The sequence below is a fragment of the Protopterus annectens genome, chromosome 8.part0 (genome assembly GCF_019279795.1).
Source record: "Protopterus annectens isolate FY-2018-M chromosome 8.part0, PAN1.0, whole genome shotgun sequence".
In the NCBI taxonomy this organism is placed as follows: domain Eukaryota; kingdom Metazoa; phylum Chordata; order Ceratodontiformes; family Protopteridae; genus Protopterus; species Protopterus annectens.
The window spans coordinates 1,909,427,850-1,909,453,974 of record NC_056741.1 but is presented as its reverse complement, the minus strand read 5'-3'; the positions used below and the strand labels follow the sequence as shown (position 1 = coordinate 1,909,453,974).

The following is a 26,125-nucleotide window of genomic DNA, read 5'->3' as shown; positions in this document are numbered from 1 at the left end:
GTGTGTGTGTGTGTGTGTGTGTGTGTGTGTGTGTGTGTGTGTGTGTGTGTGTGTGTGTGTGTGTGTGTGTGTGTGTGTGTGTGTGTGTGTGTGTGTGTGTGTGTGTGTGTGTGTGTGTGTGTGTGTGTGTGTGAAAATTAAATCTCAAAGAGTGTGTGTGTCAGCTACTAGGGCAGGGACACAAAGCACTGGTTTCACAGAGAGGTTGCTGGAGGACTTGGCTTGCACACTTGGATCTAACACTACATTTGTGCCAGTGAGGAAGTCTTACTGGGGACCTGGAGGGAAACAGATAGAGAAGTGGAGACCCTGGGTTGAGTGTGTGTCCTGTGTGCTCTTAAGGGAAATTGTGCTTGATGCAGAGAGGTCTGCATCTGGAAATACTGAGTGTATCCATTTGGATTCCAAGTGAACATCTCTCTCCAGTGTCAGTGGTGAGGATTCAGGCTCTGGGATTACTGGCCCAGAGAGGGTGCTGGAAGACTTGGCTTGGACATTTGGACCTAACCCTACATGTGTGCCAGTGAGGGAGTCTTATTGGGGACCTGGAGGGAAACAGATAGAGAAATGCAGACCACGGGCTGAGTGTGTGCCGTGTGTGCTCTTAAGGGAAATTGTGCTTGATGCAAAGAGGTCTGCATCTGGAAATACTGAGTGTATCCATTTGTATTCCAAGTGAACATCCCTCTCCAGTTTCAGTGGTGAGGATTTAGGCTCCTGGATTACTGGCACAGAGTGGGGACATTACAAATGTCCTTCTCTCTCTTAATCATCTGTGCCCCTCAGGACCTTTACAAGTATTTACGGACAACACCCAGTGATATGGTGCATAAAGAAATGGGGGAAACCAGATCTTACACTCTGTGCTGACTAGCTAACCATGGTAATCTAGGATATAGCTTTCATCACAATCTCACTTTTCAGGAATCTTTCATACTGCTAAAGCAAAGTTGTGTGACATACAAGCTGAGTAGAACCAAGGCAGACCCTCATGAATGAAGATTAAAAGAGGAGGTCTTCTAGGAATTGATCCAGCTGTGGGAAATACCTCAAATAGATCATTTCACCTCCAGTCTCAATAATCATTTGGCAAACTTCTACTCCAGCACTGCATGCAAGAAGGCCTGAAAGACAGATGCTTTTTTACTTTCCTTAGACAGTAATGCTACTGTATGCTTGTCTACCCTTTCCATTAATGTCCAGCATCATTTTAAAGATTCAGAAGGACTCTCCCTTCTGGCCTAGGCAGCAGTGATTTCCCCATGTACTGGAAATGGCCAAGGGCAATTATCTCAAGCTTTTGCACAGGCTGGACCTCTTATATAAGATGAGGGGTGTTTAGTACATCCCAATCCCAAACAAATACAGTGGACTGCCTGGATGATAGAATCACAATACCTTTTAGACAACAATTTTTTGAGGACATGCTACAGGTATGAAATAAGGCAAAAAAAAAAAAAAAACCTGCTACTAGAAAATTCATATATTATTAAATGGAAAAGTTTTCTAGTTGGTGCCAAGAAAGGAACCGGCATTCATTGAGAACTAGTATTTCTCTGGTTCTGCATTATTTGTGTGAGTTGCTATCCTCTGGCTTGTCTGACTCCTTTATCAAGCTTTGTTGTTAGGCATTTTAACATGTCTCCCAGTAGATCCCCTGTCTTCAGTGCAGTCTAATGTGAAAATGTTTTTGAATGGGGGTGTTGCATACCAAGTCACCAAGAAAACAGGTAGCTCATTCTTGGAATCTTAATTTTGTTTTAAAAAAAATAACTATTGCTCCATTTGAACCAATTCATGGGGATGACTCTAGGATCTTGACACTGAAAACAGTTTTGATGAATACTCTGACTTCTGCAAGAAGAGTATTTGAGCTGTAAGCTTTTATGGTGAGTCAACATTTTCTCATATTCCACAAAGATGGGGTTTCCTTAAGAACTAATCCTTTATTTACGCATAAAGTGGTATTCGAGTTTGCTTTGAGTCAAATGATAATGATCTATCTCTCGTGTTCTTTCTAGAACCTAAAAGTGAAACACAATGTATACTCTTTACTTTGGATGTTGAAGACAACTCGGATATTATCATGACAGGAGTAAAGCTTTTAGAAACTCTGATCAGTTCATTTTTTGTGAGGTAAGAAGAAAGGACAACTTGTATCAAAAAAGACTAATTCCAAATGTCTGTGTCATGCTGTTACCTTTTTATACCCATCAAGGCCATAGGTAGGTTCTAGGCTATCTGCCCGAAGTCATTTATAAGCCTAGTGAGAATGTGTTGGCTTTCGCCGCCCCCTTAGATTAGTTCCCTGTGCCTCTGTCCAGCAGAGCCACTGAAGTGATCCCCAGGGTAAACTTTCTGTTTCCCATCCACTTATCATGGTTTCTCTTGAAGAATCCTTGACAAAGTCCATGGAATGGATTATCATAGACCTCATTAACAAGGACATTGGCAACCTCCAAACACTCATTCCCACACAGTTTGGTTTCGTCAAGGAGAGGTCATGCCTGTTAAACTTGGTTGACTTCTTTGAGACAGTCACCAAAGCCATGTACGATGGGAAGATGGTGCACACCGCCTACCTTGACCTGGCCAAAGCCTTTGATACTATTCCCCACTTGGGTATAATAGATAAACTTTCTCAACTAGACATCAATCTATATGTTACCAGATGGGTAGCAAACTGTCTCACTAATAGAACCCACCTAGTCAAGATAGGGGAAGCCACCTCAAGCAATAGACCTGTAATGAGTAGCATACTGTAAGGATCAGTCTTGAGACCCGTGTTGTTTGGGATATACTTCTCTGAGGTGCAGGCCAAAATAAGTGGGCTATGGCTGACCAAGTTTGCAGATGACTGCAAGCTGGGAGCTGTCATCAATTTCCCTAGTGATGTGGACATCCTGCAAGAGGGTCTCACCCAAACAAATGACTGGTGCCAGAAACATGGACTCAAATTAAATGCCACAAAATGTATCATCATCCCCTTTATGGAGAGTGATGTCCCCACAAATTACCACATTGATAAAGTCCTACGTGTGTAATCAGTGGTGAAGGACTTGGGCACCCAGGTTGATACCAACCTGACTTTTTGCCACCATATTGCCTCCATTGGCTTTCCACATGCCCCACCTCATTAGGAAGGGTATTTCATCCAGGGACAAGGAGATCATAATATACCTGTATTCTTCCCTTATAAAACCCATTATTGAGTACAATGCCCCTTTTGGCATGTACCTCACAAATCACATGTAGCAGTTGGAGAGACCACAGAGGTTCCTCACCAGAAGTATCCAGGGCCTTAAACATCTACCCTACACAGATAGGCTAAAAACCTTGTCCCTCTACTTAGTCTCATATGGACTCCTCAGAGGTGATCTCTGTCTGGCTTACAAAACAATCAGGACCTTGCCTTGATGGAACTGCTGCATATCCGCAAGTCAAGCTTCACTGAAGTAACCCACTTGAGTGACCTCAACCTGGTCTGTGACATCAATAGGAATTGTTGATGGGACAGATTTGTGTCCCAGAGACTCCCTCTTCTGTGGAATAGATTCCCTCTCTACATCAAGCAGAGTACCTCATTATCCCTTTTTAAGTGCAACCTGGATAACTGGATGTGGAAAAGAAAATGCACCTCTGTGTTTCCACCTGTGTCCCTGCTAGACAGAGGCATCAGGAGCTGACTTGTCAGAACATGAGCTAAATTCTTGGCTAGCCTTGTCAGGGCCTCAGGGCCAATAGCCTAGTAACTTCCTATGATCCTATGATCACAACAAGGCAATTCCAAGCTCATTCTACCTTTTTTTTTTTTTTAAGATTTAGATTGTAGAAGTAGCAACTTGGGCCTCTGTACTTACCCTTGCAAAGCATTACAGATTAGATTCCTTCTTCAGGTCTAGCACAGGCTTCTCTAGAACCATTCTCCAAGGACTTCTCAACCATCATCCTTCCTCTGCTCTGTACGTTTAAACTATTATAGTCTACACATATAGCTAAGTCTGCTGCAGTAGTGATTAATTTGATGAACATAGTACAGTTGAGGAAGTAAACTTACCATAACAGTAGATGTTTTGATGACTACTGCTGTAGTAGCTGTTCATTCCCTCCTTCCTCTCACACACTGCATTTGTGTATTTTTTGATGTCTGGGTGAGGACCTTTATATTTATTTTCCTAGCATTGTCCTTTTCAGGGCTATAGCCTCCCCCTTTCAGTTGGAATGAAAGCTCTGAAGAGCTTGGTGCCCCACTCCTTTTCTTCAGCTCTGATTAAGCTTATTAATTGCTTGGGCATGTGGAAGGTGGGCTTAAGCTTTGTAACCCATAAAGCTAAAGCTATTATAGCAGTGATCGTTCAAACATCTATTGTTATGGTACGTTTACTTACACAACTGTACTTTGCTCCCTCAAAACCAAGTTCTCAAAATATTTTCAGAAATTGTGCTAACACACTGCATTTTTGAATAAAGGCACTGATAAAGTCCTCACTGGTTGACCAGTTCTCATTGGATGAGCAGTCAACACTGGGAGACCAGTTCTCACTGGATGACCAGTCCACACCAGATGATCAGAAATCTTCAGCAACATCAAGACATATGAAAACAAAATGCTGAGGTATGTTGGTAGCACTGTTTTTTGATGTGATGCATTAAGCTTGTTCATTCACAGATTTATTTATTTCCAGTTTGATGACTGAGGAAGTCCACTGGGCCCAAGGAGCCGTTTTAACTGGGGGCCCGGGGAGAAAAGCTCCAACAATACAAAATACAGAGGGATACAGAATACAATGTAAAGAGTTAACCTGGATTCTACACAGAAAGTGCATAGGTGTGCACAGGATGCAGGTTCTCAAAGTAGTGGCTTCATACCTATGAGGGTGAATTTAACCCAAGACAATGACTTTACCAATAAAGCCACTGTTTTAATAAGTACGCTTGTGATTCCTACAGTTCTTTTACCATGTTATTGCTGAATATGATTAATAGTGAACAACTTGGTATTTTTTTTTTCTCTACACTAACCACAGCCTCAGGAATATGATTGTGGTAACGGCTGGCAAGAGTCAAATGGCAGACATTAAGGCCAAAGGCCATCCAGTGAACTAGGGAACATAATATGCATGTAAAGCAATGACAGATTTGCAGTAAACTAAACCAACAAAATCTAGCCATGCTTCTTACGCAGACAAAAATGTCTTTAATTATCTTATGAAGAACAATAACAGTTCTTCTCTTACTTTTTTGGGCTGCCCAATAATCCATAAATTAATTTTGGCCTCATTTTGCAATCATCAGTTTTGTTCTTCAGATTGTGTGAATATAGATAGATCTCCTAGATATTGGAGGGGTGGGCTGTCATAATGTTCTTTTGATCTAAAAGCTCTTGCTGATATGATAACGTGTTTTGAATTTGAGAAAACTAAAAAGCATGGCTATATTTTGTTGGTTTCGTTTTCTGCAAATCTGTCATTGCTTTATATGCAGATTATGTTACATGGTTCACTGGATGGCCTTAATGTCCACCATTTGACTCTTGCCAGCCATTACCACAATCATATTCCTGAGGCTGTGGTTAGTGTAGAGAAAAAAAATACCAACTTGTTCACTATTAATCATATTCAGCAATAACATGGTAAAAGAACTGTAGGAATCACAGTCATACTTATTAAAACAGTGGCTTTATTGGTAAATCTTTGTCTTGGGTTAAATTCACCCTCAAAGGTATGAAGCCACTATTTTGAGAACCTGCATCCTATGCACACCTATGCACATTCTGTGTAGAATCTAGGTTAATCCTTTTCATATTACTGCTTCTGTGGAGCCTGGAGCACATGTTAAAGTTATTGAAGATTGAAGAGGTTTGACTGTATTAAGTCCAAAGACATTACTGGTATATAAACTTTCAACTCTTTTTTAATTTCTCCATATCTTTTGGGTTTCTAATACTGTGACGGGAATGGACCCCATTCCTGTCAAAGTATGATTAAAGTTCATGAAATTAGTATTGTTTCAATCTTTGGTGTCAGCCAAAAGTGCTCTTCACAGCACTCGTGATGTGCCCAGTAATGACTCTTTCTACAATTCGTACAGGGATACATGGATTGGTAACATATCTAAATATGATTGTAAATTCTTTTTTATAAGACTTGTTGCTCCAACTACTATTGGAACTATCTGAGTATCTTTCGTCCACATTGCTCTCATTTCTGCCTGCAGATACTGATATTTTATGACTTTGTGTCTGCCTGTACACAAGACACTGTAGTCACTGGGTGTAGCAATGTCAATGATCGATGCTACTTTTGTCTTCTTTTCTTGGACCACTATATCCTGTTTTCTAGCATCTGTCTTTTGAACTATTGGTAATTGGTGATCCCATGTGATATAAATGTCATCATTTTCTATGATGCTTTGAGGCTGATGTTTCCAGTGGTTTTCAGCCACTTCAATACCATAATGTTTGCACAATCCCCAGTGCAACGGTCTTGTCACATTATTATGCCTTTCAGTATACAGTCCTCCTGCCATTAGTATGTCACAACCAGCAATGAGGTGTGCGACTGTTTGCAATTCAGTTTTACAAAACCTACATTTCTCTGTTTCTCCCACATGTTCAATGGACTTTGCAAACCAAGGTGTATGTAGTCCACTATCTTGGGCTGCTGATATTATCCTTTCATTTCTTGCTTTGAATTAGCCTCTCCTTAACCATTCCTGTGTTTGTTCCTGAACAACATGAGGATGTTCTTCATTCCACATTGCTGCAGTCCTAACTATTGGGTAGTCCGCTGTCCAGTCGGCCCGAATACCAAAGTATATGGCTGACGTCGGTCAGGGCGCATTAGACTGACGTCAGTACGTCAGGGTACTAATGCGCATGACCGACGTCATATCCTCAGTCTTTTTTGCCGCATGGTCCGATGCAGAAGCAATTTTGCGAGTGCAGGTTGGCGTTCTGAAAGTTTCTGAAGTCAGAGTTTCAGACCGAATCAAAGTTGGCTAAGTACCCCGTTGGGGAATATTTTGTTTTTCTTGCCTCAGTATTTAACGGATGTCAGAAAAAGTGAATAACTGTATTTCTTGTGGGAAACAGATACCTCATAGGGATTACCATACTTTGTGTATACCTTGTTTAGGGCCTGAGCACGACGTTGTTGGATGCCGCTCTTGTGCTAGATTTAACAAACGCACTATTAAGAGAAGGTTAGACTGTGCCAGGTTAGTGTTTGGGAAGCGTTGTAATTATAAAATGCCGTCGGATGCTCCGACACCGGCTTCGGCTAAAAAACGCAAAGATAAAGCAGCAAAGCCTAGGGTGGAGGAACCGACAGTCCCAGACGTCGGTTCTTTGGAAGGCTCAGTGGAGCGGGAGGTTTTGCCAGGTGTCTCTTTGGAGTCTCAGGAAGAGACTTTACTGTTGCAGGATGTATCCTCTCAGGAAGTAGGCCAGGCTGAGGGGCTTCTCAGGTGGCTGTTCTTCCCTCTCTTCCTAAGGTGGTTAGAGCCTCTCCTTCAGTTTCCAAGGCTTCTTTGAGGGGCAGGCCAAGTTTAGCTTCTGTGGGGGTTTCTCCTAGTACTTCAGGATCTCTGCCTAAGAAACATATGCTTAAAATGGCAGAGGATTTGATTACTATGATTAGGGGTTCTATGCCCCCTCCTGATAAGAGGCCTAGGGTGGAACCTGAGTTTGAGAGTTTTGAGCAATGCTCGGAGGCTTGAGTCTTGGCTGAAGACTTGCAGGAGTACCCTCCTTATTCTGATTCTGATGTGGATGATTCTACTCCTTCTGCTTCTCCTCCTGAGGATTTTTCATTTTCAGAGACTCTGCATTCCATGAGGGAGCATTTTAAATGGGAAGGTCAAGATTTCTCTGATTCCAGGAAAAGGCTTAGGGAATTCTTGTTTTACCCCAGCATAGGCCTTTAGCTATACCTCCTGTTTTGAATGTGGTGGAAGATGTGTTTGCAGAGGCTTCCCTGAATCCTGATTCTTTGCCTCCTGCCCCAGTTAAACCGGATAGGTATTATAGGGTGCCTGAAGCTCATAAGTATCTTTTAAGAGTCCTAGGGCAGACCCAGAAACTGTCTCTCAGGGGCCTAAAGGTGTGAAGGCCTCAGTTGTTAAAAATCCTGTCCCTCCTGATAAAGAGGCAAGGGCTTTGGATAGATGGGGAAAGAAAGTGTATACTTCTTCCACTTTAGCCATGAGGGCGTTGAATTGTCAGTTTCACATGTTAAAATATCAGAATTATCTTCTTTCACAGTTGAAATCTAAGGTGGATGCTCTGGCTGAAGGTATTGAGTGTAAAGAGTTGCAGGATTTAGTTCATGTGTCTGAACAGGTAGGTAAACATTCTTTGCAGTGTGGTTTTGATGCTGTGCAGGCCTCCTCCAGGGTGGCTGCCACTGGTTCTGTTCTTCGTAGGCACGCCTGGCTGAGAGATCAGAATTTAGCTGAGCATGTTAAGACAAGGATTTTGGATGCTCCTTTACAGTCTGATGTGTTGTTTGGTTCGCCTGTGGAAGCAGTTTTGAAGAAAATGGAGGACAAGGCTAAGTCTATGCAAACTGTTAAAGATTTTTTACAGGTGCAGCCTCCGAAGTTTAGTAGAAATTGGCCTACTAAGGGATGGACTTATCCTGCTTATGATTCCCAGTCTAGGGGTAGGTCTAGACGTGGTAGGGGCAGAGCTCAGGGTTCTTTTAGGCCTAGGACAGGGAGTTCCCCTGCTCAGACTTCTGGTGAGGGCAGGGGTCAGTCCTTTCGTAAGCAGACCCAATGACCTACCTTTTCAGCTGCCAGTACATTCTCGCCTGGCAGCACCTTTGGGAGGAAGGCTGTCTCTTTTCAAAGAAAATTGGGATTTAATTACCCAAGACAGATGGGTTCTGGATATTATTCACCATGGTTACAGGTTTTATTTCCATACCTTGCCTCCTTTCAAAGGCATGCCAGACATTCCTCCTCTTCAAAGGACAGAGGCTCACAAGCAAATTTCTCTGTTGCTCCAAATAGGGGCCATTCAGTCAGTTCCTGTGCCGGAAAGGGGCCTAGGATTTTATTCTCGCCTGTTCCTAGTACCAAAGAAGGGGAACACGTGGAGACCAATTCTGGATTTATCTATTCTCAACACTTATCTGGACATTCCCAAGTTCAAAATGTTGACGTTACAACAGCTTTTACCTCTGCTGGGCAAAGATCACTGGATGGTAACTTTAGATCTCAAGGAAGCTTACCTTCATGTGCCAATCAGACTAAGTTGCAGGAAGTATTTGCGTTTTCGAGCTGGAAATTCTCATTATCAGTTCTCTGCATTGCCCTTTGGCTTATCTACTGCGCCCAGAGTATTCACAAAGGTTCTGGCTCCAGTGATAGCTTACTTCAGGCTAAAAGGAATCCAAATCTATCCTTACTTGGACGACTGCCTGATTCTGGCTCAAGAAAAGAAGATCTTCTACAGCATCTGGAATTTGTCATAGCAGTGCTAAGATGCCTAGGGTATTCTGTGAGCGAAATAAAGTCCAGTCTAGTACCCTCTCAAGACATGTGCTTTCTGGGTGTGAGACTGAATACAGCAGCCCAGATGGCCTTTTTAACCCCGGACAAACAAAAGAATCTTTCCAGTTACTTCCATCATCTATCTCTTCAGTCCGGGCTGACTGCAAGGACAGTCCTTCAAGCCTTAGGGTTCATGGCATCTTGTATTCTGGTGCTTCCCAATGCCAAACTGCATATGAGGAAGCTACAATGGTATCTCAAAATCTGTGGACACAGCACTGCCAGGATTTGGACACTGTCATTCAAATAATACCTTGCATTCAAAAGGAATTTTTGTGGTGGGCTCAGGAATGTCACCTAAACAAGGGACTCTCTGTGACCCGGCCAGAGGCAAGTCAGATTCTAACGACAGATGCCTCAGATGTTGCTTGGGAGCTCATCTAAATGGAAAGTGGATACAAGACAAGTGGCCTGCCAGACTACAGCATCTACATATCAACATGAAAGAGATGTTAGCAGTTCAGTTTGCATTAATGGCTTTCAAGGAGTTACTTCTTCCAGGGCAGGTGTTGATTCTAACAGACAACACAACTGTCATGTGGTACATCAACAAACAAGGGGGAACACATTCTTACCCATTGTGCAGACAAGCAATGATTTTATGGGAGACTGCGCTCAGTCTGCAACTAACTCTTCAGGCAAGGTTTCTGCCGGGAGCACAGAACTCCTTAGCAGATGTATTAAGCAGACAAATCATGGATCCCCACGAGTGGAAACTGGATCTTCATGTATTTCAAAAATTGACAGTGTCATGGGGAACTCCAGACATAGATCTGTTAAGCTTCTCCGCTAAACCACCAGCTGCCAAAGTTTTGCACGAAAGGATTTCATCACACAGCTTGGAAAGTGGATGCTCTTTCTTTCAGTTGGAAAAACCTTCATGTGTATGCCTTTCCACCTCTGCCTCTTCTTCCAAAGGTGCTTCTAAAGGTCAGACAAGACAAGCCAAGGATGATTTTAATAGCTCCAGATTGGCCTCGGCAGCACTGGTACCCATTACTAAGGAGTCTGGTAAGGAAGCCTCCATGGCCTTTACCCTTGATTCCACACCTGTTGTCTCAGAGGGACGGTCATCTGCTCAATGTCAAGCTTCACTCTCTACATCTAACAGCCTGGCATATTCTGTTTTGAAAGACAGCAGGTCTCAGCTTCCTCAACAAGTTTTAAATGTGATTAGGGAAGCCAGAAGACCTAGTACAAGGAAAGTGTACGCAGAAAAATGGAAGAGATTTTTGTTTTGGAGTGCAGCACACAATTTGGAGATTACTGAGCCTAATTTGAGTGTGGCTCTTCAATATCTTACTGAGTTACTGGACAAAGGTTTGTCTTTCTCTTCCATTAAGATTCATGCTGCAGCTATTTCAGCTCACTATGATTGTGACCCACCATTGTTTTCGCATCCTTTGTTCAAGCAATTTCTTAGAGGGGCAAAGAATATAAGACCCCCACGTAGAGCTCCTACTCCTGCTTGGGATCTCAATTTTGTGTTGGAGAAACTTACTCTACAACCTTTTGAGCCTCGGCTACTGCTGAATTGAAATACTTGTCATGGAAGACTGCTTTTTGTTGGCCATTACTTCTGCAAGAAGGGTTTCTGAGTTGCAGGCCCTTATGGCAGTGGAGCCTTTTGATTTTTCATAAGGATAGGGTATCTTTACGTACTAATCCTTCCTTTATGCCTAAGGTGGTTTCTAGTGTGGCTTTAAACCAAACTATTCATTTGCCTACCTTTTATGCAGATCCCCAAAATAAAGGGGAAAAGATTTTGCACACTTTAGATGTACACAGGCTATTGCGTTATTATTTGAGCAGGACTAAGGATTTTAGGCAGTCTCAGCAGTTGTTTGTTTCTTTTGCTTTGACTTCAAAGGGCAAGCCTGTGTCAAAACAAACTATTTCTAGGTGGATTGGGTGTTGCATTACATTTTGTTATTCCCATCATGGCAAGGAGATTCCAGCTGGGATTAGGCCTCATTCCACTAGGGCTACTGCCACTTCCACAGCATTTCTAAGGGGTGGCAACTAAGGATATTTTGGAGGCAGCTACTTGGAGTTCAGTGCATACTTTCTCTAAGCATTATCACCTTCCTCTCTACTCTAAGTCTAGGGCTGGTTTTGCCACAGCTATTTTGCAAGGCATGTTGTCAGTTCCTGCTTCCTTATGATTTGCCAGCCTCCCTTACCTCTGCTTTGGGATTCTACCCAATAGTTAGGACTGCAGCAATGTGGAATGAAGAACATAGTACAGTTTTGTACCTACCATAAATGTAGATGTTCGAGGATCCACATTGCTGCAGTCCAATTTACCCTCCCTCCTTCCCTCTGTGTTTAGGGGTGGTTGTGTAGGTGAGGTTATATTCTGCTAATTGTGTATATATTGTATATATATTTTTTGGTGCAGGTATTTTGGGAGTTTTTGTTTTTGGCCTTATCTTTTCAGGGTCTTCTGACATCTGGGGCAAGAAAAGACTGAGGATATGACGTCGGTCATGCGCATTAGTACCCTGACGTACTGACGTCAGTCTAATGCGCCCTGACCGACGTCAGCCATATACTTTGGTATTCGGGCCGACTGGACAGCGGACTACCCAATAGTTAGGACTGCAGCAATGTGGATCCTCGAACATCTACATTTATGGTAGGTACAAAACTGTACTTTCTTCCAGACGTTTTCTATATTGCAACTATATTTATGCTTTCTTCACATTTCTTGCCATCTCATCTGGTCCTTCACCTTATATTCTTTCTTTTGTTTTTTGGCACATTCAGTTGCTACCTGATTTTTATCTACTTCTGGTTTGATTTCCATTCCTGCTTGACACTGATATGCTTCTGCTAAATTAAGCAGAGAATTCATCTTAGATTTATTCTTCTCATATTTCAAAACGTTCACTACATTTGGGTTTTGTGAGGTCAGCAGATATGTGTGGAGTCCCACGATTGCAGACCTATACATGTAATCAAGTTCAAGGAGGACCTTCCCTTCTTTAGAATGGGGAATATATAATCTTGGTATGCACTGATTTTTATAAATCATTTGGTGAGCATGAAGCATCCTTATTGTTTTCCTATATAATTTATCCAACACATTTTGGGGCCAGTCAGTCACTCCAAAACAGTTAGTTAGGACAGGAAGAGCAATTTGGTTTATAGCTTGGATTTTGTTCCTAGATGTCAACTCCTGTACACAGTACTTAAGTATGATACAGATCCCACAGTTAAGAACGCTCATTTCCTTTTCCAAACGCAGCACTAATTCTCAAAATATTTTCAATATTTTTGCTCCTAATATAGTGCTGCAGTAATTTCTTCAGACTGTCTGGGTACAGCATCTGGCCATTTGGCATTGATAAATACTTGCATTGTTTAAGCCTTCTGTTTCCTTTGTTTGTTAAATTTACTTTCAAGAGAGTCTGTTTGTGCAAGGCTATGATATGGAAAACATGAAATGTTTGATTGTTAAAAGAATATCTACAAAATTGCTAAACTTAATAGTAGAAAATGGATAAATAGCTTTCCTTAACATTGTTTTTATTTTTCAGATCAAGAGAATCCTGTCCTGTAAGAAAAGAAAATGAAATCCTTCTGAATGTCAGTGATAGGAAGATGAGGTAAAGTTTATAAAATAATGAAGTTAATTTAATTTGCTGTCACTAAACAGAGAATGTGAAGTTGTTCAATCTCGCCGTTCATTCTTCACTGATGGGTTCGGAGCCGATCCTCGGCTCCGACATGGCCGACTAGCAAGCTCAAAGTTCTCCTGTAGCTCAAGACCCACCCCATTATCCCACAATGCACTGCTGGAATTACCTCAGATCTAGTTTGCCGCGGCACGGATCTCTTGGTTTCCAGCGTTGCTCGAGACTATTATTGGAGTTTTCAACTTTCAGCAAGTTTTATATTTCAATTTTTATATATCTTTGATTACTATATAATACTATATAATACTAGCTAGTTAACAGTTGTTTTCTGTGTTCCACCCCTTTCATCAGTAAAATCGTTCATTGTCTTAGGCCCGTTGGCCTTAGGTCCTCTTCTTATAGTTGTTAGTTAGTGTTCCCATTTTTGGATTCTTGTTATTGGATTGCTTAATCCTATTTATCTTCATGTAGTTGCTAGTTGGCTTTTTGGGCTGTGTGTATGTGTGAGTTAGATTTCTTCTTTAAATAGCTCATAGTTAAACAGTGTGTTTCCTTTATACTGAATTTTGTGAAATGTCTGAAAAGAAGGAAAAACATCCAAAGTCTGGGTTTAAAAAATGCCCAGACTGCAGACAGAAAATGTCCATCACGGATGCCCATGTGCAGTGTGTTTACTGTCTGGGTGAGGTGCACCTGCAAGAGTCACGCAGTATCTGTCACTCCTTTTCCACCAGAAAGGAAGAGGAAGTTAATTGATAGGGGTATTATCAAACACCCTTTTTCAGAGGCATTGTCTGACCAGGATGGGGCCAGCAAATCGTCCAAATCTTCCTCTGAATCCAGGACTAAGAAAGGAAAAAAGTCAGAAAGTGTGGTGACTTCGGCTCCACTGCCTTTGAAGCTGACAGTCTGTTCTTTTGGAACCGGGACACTGCTCTGGAACCGGTTGCCGAAAAACCTCCATCGATACTGCTCCAATCAGCTCCATCTGTTCATTCTTCCAGGTCTTCTGTCAGCCTGTCCGATCTGGATATGGACCGGCTGGTTCAGAAACTCTTAAAGGCACCAGGCCTAGCTAAATTGCTGTCAGCTCAGACCCAACCTTCGGAGCCGAAGACCATTACTCCTGAATTGTCTGCTCCTCCTGCGAGCCATACCGGACCTTCGGAGCCGGAGGAGGCCGACCTGATGATTGTGGATCCCTTGGAGCTGACACTTGTTCCAGTGTCATCGGCTCCATCTGCTTGGATGTTCTCTGCGCTGACCGGGGACACTAGGAGCCGACACTCTCCAGTCGGGTCCTGGGAGGATAGTCGCACCGACTTGTCTGTGCCGACTCTTCTCTCGGGGCCTTGGCTCAGGTGAGCTCGGCTCCTACCTCGGGCTTAGAGCCCATGGCTTCGGTACGGGAGGGAATCACGGCTCCTTCAGATCCATCAACATCTTCTCATTGGACCCGAGGTGCATTTGAAACCATGAGGCGAGTGTTGTCTCCTAAGACTTCCTCAATCTCAAGGTCTGGCCTCTTCTTCCCCTAAAGTGCCTGTGTCAGTTTCTGTTTCCTCCGGTCATCCCAAGTGTAGAGACCCAGAGCCTCAGGTAGCCCCACAGGGTGCTCCCTGCTCTTCTGAGACCTCTCCAGAAGTTCCCCCTGAAGATCTCCCCAGGAAGAGATTATGCAAGAGGAGGCATTTGGACTTCCCACAGGTGTCTCTCACATTGGACACCGACTTGGATGAATCAGAATGGTCCCCTAGATCCCTCTTTGAGGACATCTCCTTTGTGGAGATTCTTGAAATTCTTAGGCAGAGGGGTGATTGGCAGTCCAAGAGCCCTACTGAGGATGAGTCGGTTCTCCTTAAGGCGTTCAGGTCTCAACCTTCCACCTCTTGGGTATCTCCGCCCTATGATGAGCTTATGGATCTGGTCTCTCGTAGGGCGTGGGAGTCACCAGAATCTATGGAACCTGTTCCTAGGAGGCCTAATAAGTTTATTTCTGCCCCCGAGGATAAGTCCTTTTTGACCAAGGGAGTTCCTGTTGATGCCATGGTGGTGGCGGCAGCCAACAAAAAGGAAATGTCTGAGACTTCCTCGTCTATCCATCCTCCTAACAGAGACTCTAGGATCATGGATAGATATGAGAAATGCATGTTTAGTTCAGCGACTTTCTCACTCAGATCACTGAACTACTTGACACATTTTCCCAGACTGCAGAGAGATCTCCTTAAGGAGTTGGGAGATACTCTTCAGGGTGCTGTAGCTACGAGTGTATCCGACAAGATTGCCACTCAGCTCTCTACCCTCAATTCGATAGTCAACTCATCCATGCATCTCGTATCTTACGCAGCTGATGGTTCGAGTAGAGCTGCAGGTACAGGAATTGCTCTTCGTAGGCATGCCTGGGTGCAACTCTGTTCCTTCACAGAACCCTTCAAGTCCTCCTTTACGAATACCCCATTTGACGGCTCATCTTTGTTTGGGCCAAAGGTGAAGGAGACTTTGACCAGGTGTGAGCAAGAGGGAAAGACTCTGTCTGCCGTCAGAGTCTGTTTTTCCACCCCCATTCGACCCTTTCCTAAAGGTCAGAGGGGAGGAAAGATGTGGTTCTGGAAAGCCCAAGGAGCCTTTCAAGATAAACATGGAGAGCCCCCCTCCAGAGGCAGAGGAGGGGGTTACAATGGAAGACGCCACCCTCGCGGCAGAGGGGGGTCCACAACACCAGGGTGACAGAGGTCATTTCTCTGGTCAGTCCTACCAGCGCTCCTGAAGGGAGGCCGGCTGTCCTACTCTGGAGGCAGTCTGGGGTCACTTGTCGTTCTACCCAGAAGCCTGACTAAATATAACAAACGACATTTGGGTACAAAGTATAATTTCCAGTGGGTATTTCATACCGTTCTCCACCCAGCCCCTTCCCGTCAAAAAAATCCCGGATGTTCCACCCAGTCACACGGGACAAGCAGCAATAGAGGTACACCGATTGCTAGAAAAGAGTCATCCAGCCAGTCCCGACAGAACAAACAGGATTCGGAACTTACACAAGATTCTTTTTGGTTCCAAAGAAAACAGGGGACTGGAGACCCATTTTGGATCTCAGCAGACTCAACCAATTTATGAGAAAAGAGAGGTTCCAAATGGTCACGCTACAGTCCATACTCCTGTTTTTAGGGAAGGACAATTGGATGTGCTCGATTGATCTCAAGGATGCGTACTACCACATAAAGATGGCCAGGCCATCCAGAGTTCACCTGCATTTCTGGCTGAGAGCCAATCATTATCAATTCCGAGCTCTGCCCTTTGGTCTCACTACAGCCCCCAGAGTGTTCACCAAGTGCATGGCAGTAGTCATGTCTCACGTGAAGCATCTAGGATTCCAGGTGTTTCCATATTTGGACGATTGGCTCCTTACCTCCAGCACCAGGCATCAACTTCTTCAAGCGAGAGAAACTACTCTACTCTGTGATCGGCTAGGCATTACAGTCAACTTCGCAAAGTCTGCCTTGTTGCCATCACAGCATATCATTTGTATAGGGACAGAATTAGACACGTCAACCACCACTCTTCGTCTTCCACCAGAAAGGATTTGTATTCTTCGCCAACACATCATGTCCCTGATATCTAAGAACAGAGCACCAGCTGCAGAGGTATTGAAAGTACTAGGATTGATGGCAGTAGCAATCCTGGAAAGCCCGTTAGCAAGGATGCATATGAGAATCCTTCAATGGCTTCTATTCATGCAATGGTCTTACCAAGAACTTCCAGTGAGTCACATGATCCTGATAACAAATTCCTGCAAGAAGGATCTTCAGTGGTGGTTGACGTCTCTTCATGTCACACTAGGATGTCCCTTCATGCTACCCCCTCCAGTTGCCACTGTGACCACGGACGCTTCCCTGATAGGGTGGGGTGGGGGGGGGGCTTTTTCAGGGAAAGACTGCCCAAGGCACATGGACAGATCAAGAATCACATCTGCATATCAGTGTCCTGGAGATGAGAGCAGTACTTCTAGCGTTGCAATACTTTCAGGACTCTCTTCCTCAAGGGACAATTGCAATACAAGAAAAACCACAAAAACTGGAACGCTGCAACAAATTTATTCTGGAAAAACCATGAAAAAACAAATATAAGAAAAAACAAAAACTGGAATGCTGCAACAAATTTATTCTGGAAAAACCATGAAAAAACAAATATAAGAAAAACCACAAAAACTGGAACGCTGCAACAAATTTATTCTGGAAAAACCATGAAAAAACAAATATAAGAAAAACCACAAAAACTGGAACGCTGCAACAAATTTATTCTGGAAAAACCATGAAAAAACAAATATAAGAAAAACCACAAAAACTGGGCAGCTGCAACAAATTTATTCTGGAAAAACCATGAAAAACAAATATAAGAAAAACCACAAAAACTGGAACGCTGCAACAAATTTATTCTGGAAAAACCATGAAAAAACAAATATAAGAAAAACCATGTGGTTTTTCTTATATTTGTTTTTTCATGGTTTTTCCAGAATAAATTTGTTGCAGCTGCCCAGTTTTGGTTTTCTATATTTGTTTTTCATGTTTTCCAGAATAAATTTGTTGCAGTTCCAGTTTTGTGGTTTTCTTATATTTGTTTTTTCATGGTTTTTCCAGAATAAATTTGTTGCAGCGTTCCAGTTTTTGTGGTTTTTCTTATATTTGTTTTTTCATGGTTTTTCCAGAATAAATTTGTTGCAGCGTTCCAGTTTTTGTGGTTTTTCTTATATTTGTTTTCATGTTTTTTCCAGAATAAATTTGTTGCAGCGTTCCAGTTTTTGTGGTTTTTCTTATATTTGTTTTTTCATGGTTTTTCCAGAATAAATTTGTTGCAGCGTTCCAGTTTTTGTGGTTTTTCTTATATTTGTTTTTTCATGGTTTTTCCAGAATAAATTTGTTGCAGCGTTCCAGTTTTTGTGGTTTTCTTATATTTGTTTTTTCATGGTTTTCCAGAATAAATTTGTTGCAGCGTTCCAGTTTTGTGGTTTTTCTTATATTTGTTTTTCATGGTTTTTCCAGAATAAATTTGTTGCAGCGTTCCAGTTTTTGTGGTTTTTCTTATATTTGTTTTCATGGTTTTCCAGAATAAATTTGTTGCAGCATTCCAGTTTTTGTGGTTTTCTTATATTTGTTTTTCATGGTTTTCCAGAATAAATTTGTTGCAGCGTTCCAGTTTTGTGGTTTTCTTATATTTGTTTTTTTCATGGTTTTCCAGAATAAATTTGTTGCAGCGTTCCAGTTTTGTGGTTTTCTTATATTTGTTTTTTCATGGTTTTTCCAGAATAAATTTGTTGCAGCGTTCCAGTTTTGTGGTTTTCTTATATTTGTTTTCATGGTTTTCCAGAATAAATTTGTTGCAGCATTCCAGTTTTGTGGTTTTCTTATATTTGTTTTTCATGGTTTTCTAGAATAAATTTGTTGCAGCGTTCCAGTTTTGTGGTTTTTCTTATATTTGTTTTTTCATGGTTTTCCAGAATAAATTTGTTGCAGCGTTCCAGTTTTGTGGTTTTCTTATATTTGTTTTTCATGGTTTTCCAGAATAAATTTGTTGCAGCGTTCCAGTTTTGTGGTTTTTCTTATATTTGTTTTTCATGGTTTTTCCAGAATAAATTTGTTGCAGCGTTCCAGTTTTGTGGTTTTCTTATATTTGTTTTCATGGTTTTCCAGAATAAATTTGTTGCAGCGTTCCAGTTTTGTGGTTTTCTTATATTTGTTTTTCATGTTTTTCCAGAATAAATTTGTTGCAGCGTTCCAGTTTTGTGGTTTTCTTATATTTGTTTTTTCATGGTTTTCCAGAATAAATTTGTTGCAGCGTTCCAGTTTTGTGGTTTTCTTATATTTGTTTTTCATGGTTTTCCAGAATAAATTTGTTGCAGCGTTCCAGTTTTGTGGTTTTCTTATATTTGTTTTTTCATGGTTTTCCAGAATAAATTTGTTGCAGCGTTCCAGTTTTGTGGTTTTCTTATATTTGTTTTTCATGGTTTTCCAGAATAAATTTGTTGCAGCGTTCCAGTTTTGTGGTTTTTCTTATATTTGTTTTTTTCATGGTTTTCCAGAATAAATTTGTTGCAGCGTTCCAGTTTTGTGGTTTTTCTTATATTTGTTTTTTCATGGTTTTTCCAGAATAAATTTGTTGCAGCGTTCCAGTTTTTGTGGTTTTTCTTATATTTGTTTTTTCATGTTTTTTCCAGAATACATTTGTTGCAGCGTTCCAGTTTTTGTGGTTTTTCTTATATTTGTTTTTTTCATGTTTTTTCCAGAATAAATTTGTTGCAGCGTTCCAGTTTTTGTGTTTTTTCTTATATTTGTTTTTTCATGTTTTTTCCAGAATAAATTTGTTGCAGCGTTCCAGTTTTTGTGTTTTTTCTTATATTTGTTTTTTCATGGTTTTTCCAGAATAAATTTGTTGCAGCGTTCCAGTTTTTGTGGTTTTTCTTATATTTGTTTTTTCATGGTTTTGCCAGAATAAATTTGTTGCAGCGTTCCAGTTTTTGTGGTTTTTCTTATATTTGTTTTTTCATGGTTTTTCCAGAATAAATTTGTTGCAGCGTTCCAGTTTTTGTGGTTTTTCTTATATTTGTTTTTTCATGGTTTTTCCAGAATAAATTTGTGGCAGCGTTCCAGTTTTTGTGGTTTTTCTTATATTTGTTTTTTCATGGTTTTTCCAGAACAATTGCAATACAGACAGACAACATGTCAGTCGTCTGGTACCTGAACAAGCAAGGCGGGACCAAGTCTTATCCCCTTTGCCGAGAAGCCCTCAGAGTATGGCAGAGGGAAGTGTCATCCCTGCGTTTTCTGTTAGCAACGTGCATCCCGGGCAAATCCAACGTCATAGCAGACAGACTGAGCAATTTTATTGCCCCATGAATGGTCCCTCAAACAAGAGTTTGCAGACAGGATTTTCCACAAATGGGGCTAGCCTTCCTGCGACCTGTTTGCCAGTCATATCAACAACAAATGCAGAAGCTATTTTGCCCTGATTCCCATGCCAGGTCACTCCCCGATGGATGCTCTTGTCCATGATTGGCCCCCGGGTCTCCTCTCTGCATTTCCACCAATTCCCCAATACCCAGATTCTTACAGAAAGCAAAGTCACTGGGATGGACAATCATCGTTATAGCCCCTCATTGGCCTCGGTAGATTTGGTTTCCGTTTCTTTACAGTCACATTCTGGAAGACCCATGGATCCTGGACCCAGTTCTGGACTTGTTGACACATCTGTCAGGGGATCTTCATCCATCATTGCAGACACTGAAGCTAACCGCTTGGCTGCTCCAATTCCCCACATAGCCAGGCTTTATAATCTTTCCCATGACACTGGTCAAATTTTGTTGGCTTCCCATAAACCTTCCACTAGAAAATTGTATCACAGTAAGTGGAAGAGATTTTCCATTTGGGCTTCTTACCATAACATTGACCCTTACCAAGCGCCATTGTCTTCTATTTTACAATTCTTGACAGAAATTTTCAACAAAGGTGCAGCGGCTGCTATGGTGCAAGTAAAATTAGCTGCTATATCTTATTTCCATCTAGGGATCGATGGATTGAATATTATGGCTCACCAATTGTCTAAGGCTTTTCTAAAAGGTTCTTTTCACATGAGGCCTCCAGTGAATCCTTGGAATTTTAATTTTATGTTAAGCTGCAGAGCTTTCTTGCTGCCAAACTGCACTCCATCTGTGGGCTTCGTGGGAATGACAGTGTGCTAGTGATCCCTCAAGGCTATGAAGACAAGTCTCCATCTGGAGAAAACCTTCCACAATTTTATTTTTCTGAAGAAAATTTGTATTTTTTTCTCTGTGAAACTAATATTATTTATGCTAGGAAACTTATTTTATTTTGACTGTCATTCTAAACCAGGGGATTTTATTGTTCAGAATGTTTGTGGAAATAATTGTGTTTAAATATGTTTTTTGAATTATTTCTTATATTCTGGTATAGAATTTGTGTCAGGAGTAGGACTTGGTCTTAGGGGCAATCAGAGTGATTTTCTTTTGCCTCAAAACCATCTTTTTATCTGGTACTGAGTTCACCAACTCTTATAGGCTATGCTAACCATCTCTGAGGCTTTCTTTGTGATTAGACCAATGGAGGAGTTACCAGTCTCGTTTGTTTTCCTTCCCTCTTTGGAAGAGGGAGAAAGCTGTCAGGGGAATCTTTAGTTGTCAGGCTGGCTCTGGTTGTGCCTCAGCCGCCAATGAATGACACTGCTATGGATGGATTTTATTCTTCGGAATGCTCATCTTTTCCCATGACCCCTCTTGTGTTGCACCTACCACCACTAAGGACTGAGAGATAGCCAGATCCTGTGTGGCTGTAGGGTTCCTGTCTGTGAGTGAGGGAGAGAACCACTCTAGTCTATGTTGGAAGAAGGGGATGATGAGGGTCTACCACGTAGATGGGAAAGAGAGCCTGAGCTCCAAGTTAATGTGCCTGCTTTGGGTTGGTCCTTTTCTACTGAGTTTCTCAGAAAAATAAATCAAAAAAGGCAAAAACTTGGATTCTCCTGTTTCTATTTCAGTGGATAGGGAAGATTCCCTGGGATTTGCTAGGGAGCAGTTTTCTGTTTTTTTTTTTTTTTTAACCAACTTCCTGTTCAGGAAAGGAAAGAAAGAGTTCCTTTTCTTTCTGACTTTTTTTTTTTCAGTCAAAAGGGCAGGGATTATAGAAAGAATATGGTGGCTCAGGATTGTCTTCACAACCGGAAGATTCTGATTCAGAGGGAAGGTTTGCTTCAGATTTCTGTTCAGAAGACCATTCGTTGTATCAAATTTTAGATAAAATGAAACATTTTTTTTCAGTGGGATCAGGAAGAAATTACTATTTCTGAGCAAATGTATTATGATTTCTTACAGTTGGATATTCCTCAGTCTGTGGCTATTCCTCATGTTTTCTCGGCTTAAGAGAAAGTTTTCCTGGCAGCTTGTAGTTGACATGACAGTCAACCTCCTGCCTCTAAAAATCTGATAGGTTATACAGAGTACCTCAGACTCACAAATACTTGTTTCTAACCCCAGCGAAGACCCTGCAGAATTGTTTCATGCAAATGAATGCTGAAAGTCATTCAACAGAGACAAACTTGGCAACAGGACTCCCTCCCTCCTTTTCAGGGGATTCTTTGTTGCCCAGTAACACAGATATCCCTGTTTCTTGCAGTTCTAAAACAGACATTACCTCATGGAGTCATAAAACCAATACCTGTCTGCCAGATGGGGAAAGGGTTTTTATTCAGAGATTTTTCTGGTGTCAAAACAGAAGGGACGTGGAGACCTGTGCTAGACCTCTCCTCTCTTTTCTCAGTCATTTTTGTCAAGTTCCCAAATTTCAAAATAATTTCCCTACAAGACCCCCTTACCTGTTATCTTATTTACTAGTCTTGCCTACGATTATATTCCCATTGGCATACCTTTCAGAAGTTTCTTAAGATTTTCTGTATCTGGCTTGCATTAGCAGTTTTCTGTCCTACCCTTTGGACATTCTACTGTTTGAAGGGTATTAACGAAGTGTATGGCTCCAGTAATTGCTTTTTGCAGACTTCAAGGCATTCACATTGTTTCCTTGCTTTGTATAAGTAATGGAGAATATCACAGTGCTATGAACATTTAGATTTGAAAACCTTGTCTTAGGAGAATTGAATAGATGTTATTAATGTACTAAGCAATAGCACATTGCTGCCATCTTAACCTCAAACAAACTATCTCTAGCTCATTGTAAGTATTTTCTCTTTCTCTGTTGTCTCACTGCATACACTCACCTCTAACCTTCCCTCTCTCCTACTCTCGTACAGATTTGCTGAGACTATCTCTAGCCTTTATGAGCTCAGTCCCCTCCCCTCCATAGTGGAATTTCCATACATGGTTACAAGAGGAAGGTAAACTAATTTTGGGCAACTTCCCTACATCATGAGAGAAATTAAATTTAAAAATTAAGCTACTGGGCAAAGTGTATTGCACAAGAGAATTTTTCTCTAACTATAGTGGCATGCACCCTCGCAGAGGCTCCCAGCCCCTGGTAGTCACCCTTATTAGCAGAACAAATAGTTTTACCAGTACCTGGGACTGCAGCAGTATACTCAGTTAGCAACTGCAAGGTCCTGGTCTAGAATTAAGTAATTTAGCTCTAATATGGCCCCCCCCCCAAAAAAAAGGAGAATTAAGCAGATAAAGATTTTAATTTTATGCAGTGTCCACTATTGGCGATCTTGCTGTCCAGTCCTTTGTCCATCCAAACAACTGTGCTATCTCCCTGTAGAAAAATGTATACAACTAATGCACAAAGGCAGTTCTAACAAATACTAATTCTATGCCCAACGAATTGCACAACTACTTTCACATATTTAATTATTATACTTAGTTAGGTATATCCACTGCTCAGTGATTGTTTTTTGAGACATCCCTCTCCTGCTGGGCTCTTCCTGCTCCGTTCGCCCTCGCTACGCTCAGGCACACTCTGCTCCACTAGCATACCCTCATTCAACCCACCACCATCCTCCTTTGGTTTATACTTCTCCAGATAACTTCCACTATCTCATCATCCAGTCAGCTACACTAAAAACACACCTACACCCCTCAATCATTTCACCTCAAAGGACCCTACTTTTACTAATATCCTATACATCTTAATTACTTAACTTCTACCCTATCACGTATCCTATCAGTTTACTGCATATAATGTCTAACACCATACAGTCAGCATTGTTCATCTCCTCTTTCACTATTTCTCTCCTCATATTAACCCAAGCCACATCTCTCCACTATATAAAATGCATATTTCCTCCAAAATCTTCCACCGTAGTTATTACAATGGTACCCAATGTTACAAGTTTCTCAAACATCTCCCCAATAATATTTAATTGTTACAACATATTGCCTCATAAACTCAGACTTTTCCCCATTAATTCCAAACTCAACCTAACCTACAATGCTTTATCCAAACCCTTTACTAAGTCCTTTTACTTTGCATACATAATTGCACTCCAATTATTATCTCAATCTGGCAATATTCACCCAAACCCCAGCCCTTCCCCCACTCCCAATACATGCCGGTCCCCTTCATCTTCCTTAAACGCAGCCATAAATACTCAAAATCTTACTATTGTAGCAATCAACACAAGGAGTATCTGTAATAAAATTACTGAACTTCATGGCTGGCTCTCTCATTACACCCCTGATATAGTAGCCATCACTGAAACATAGCTAAAGCCTCATATATTAGACACTGAAATTGTACCAAATGGCTATAATATCCTTCAAAAAGACTCACAAGAAAAGATGGTGGTGTAGCTATAATCTGTCGTAACTATTTAACCTTCACATCCTTTCCCAAACCTGTCCCAACTTTCAGCAATATGGAATTTCTGTTGGTATCACTACAAATTAACTATAATAAAAATGTATGCATAACAGTAATATACATTCCCCCTGGCCATAATATACCAACTCTTGAAAATGTCCTTGCCTGAACTACTCAAAATGTATCTAATAAAGCCATTATTCTATGAAATACTAACATCAGCTGGCAAAACCTGACCTCAAACTCCCCTGTTAACTGTATTAACCTGTACATGTTCACACAACTGGTCACAATCCCCACATGAATACTAAACAATCATCCTGAATCCACCCTAGACTGGATCCTTGTCTCAGATCCACAAAAATACTCAAACACTAGTACCCTCCCTAATATTCTCAGTGACAATCTACCTGTCCTTGCACATAGAACCCATACTTAGATCATAAAATCCCATTCATATAGAGCATCCAGGAACCTAACTAACTTTAACCAAATAGGCTTTAACAATGCTCTAACCGTACACAATTGGTCCCCTCTAAAATTCTTACCACTAGAAGAAGCAGTGCACTATTTTAATGAGATCTTCATCAATACACTAAATACTTTAGCCCCACTGTGATACAAAAGAACAAAATTCAGCCATGACCCCTGGCATACCAAATGAACTAAACAAATACTCCGTACCAGAGACCGAACCTGGAAAGAATGGCGTAAAAACAAAACTCAAGCAAATGAAATAAACTTCAAACAACTTCGTAATATATCAAAAAATAGCTAAAATTATAAAAGAACTACTTCTCACAACAATTATCTACTTCAAGAAATAACCCTTAGAAAATTCTGGAAATCAGTCTCTTCACTGCTTAATCCTGACACCACAAAACCCATCTCCCTTTCCTGACCGGGACCCACAATTAATAGCCCATATTTCTAACTCCCATTTCATAGAAGGCATCACCAATCTAGTCAACAAACCCTATCATAGATGAAACCCCCAACAATATGATAACTGCCAGAACCTCAACCCATAATGTTTCGAGCATTCATTCTTCAGTTGCCAATGAAATAGATAACAACACCCCAACAATTCCAACTTTCTCCCTGAAACCCATGCCCACCTCCCTAGTATTTATGTTGCTAAACCAACTAAAACCTTGCTCCTTATCTGCTGACAAGCTCCCCTCTGAGTATCTGAAACTTGGTGCCAAGGCAATAGCTTACCGTCAGTATTATAATTAACTGTTCTATCTCAGAGACTATAATCCCTCAAATTTGGAAAAAAATCCATTATAACACCATTGCACAAAAGCAGAACCACTAACTACTTAACTATCATCCTATTTCCATTCTCTCTCCCTTATCCAGAATATTAGAAAAATGTATACAAAGTCAGCTACTAAAACAACTCTGTGATAATAATCTTCTTGCCCCTACTCAACATGGTTTTCGACCTGCACACAGTACCATAACAGCCCTATTATCATTTAATGATGCTATGAACAAGGCTTTGGACACTAGTCTAGTAACATCTGTACAGTTGCTTGACCTGTCCAAAGCTTTCAACACAGTATCACATACTAAACTAATCCAGCAACTTGCAAAATTAAACTGCTC

At 41.3% G+C, this 26,125-nt stretch overlaps 1 protein-coding gene across 1 annotated transcript in view; it reads left to right on the top strand.

Annotated features, from left to right (window-relative positions):
* Positions 1-26,125, top strand: part of LOC122808584 (protein NLRC5-like) — an 849,388-nt gene that overhangs the window by 500,214 nt on the left and 323,049 nt on the right. The window contains exon 11 of the mRNA XM_044079540.1: positions 13,101-13,169. Within this exon, the coding sequence (XP_043935475.1) occupies positions 13,101-13,169 (69 nt within the window). The remainder of the gene's footprint in view (positions 1-13,100; positions 13,170-26,125) is intronic.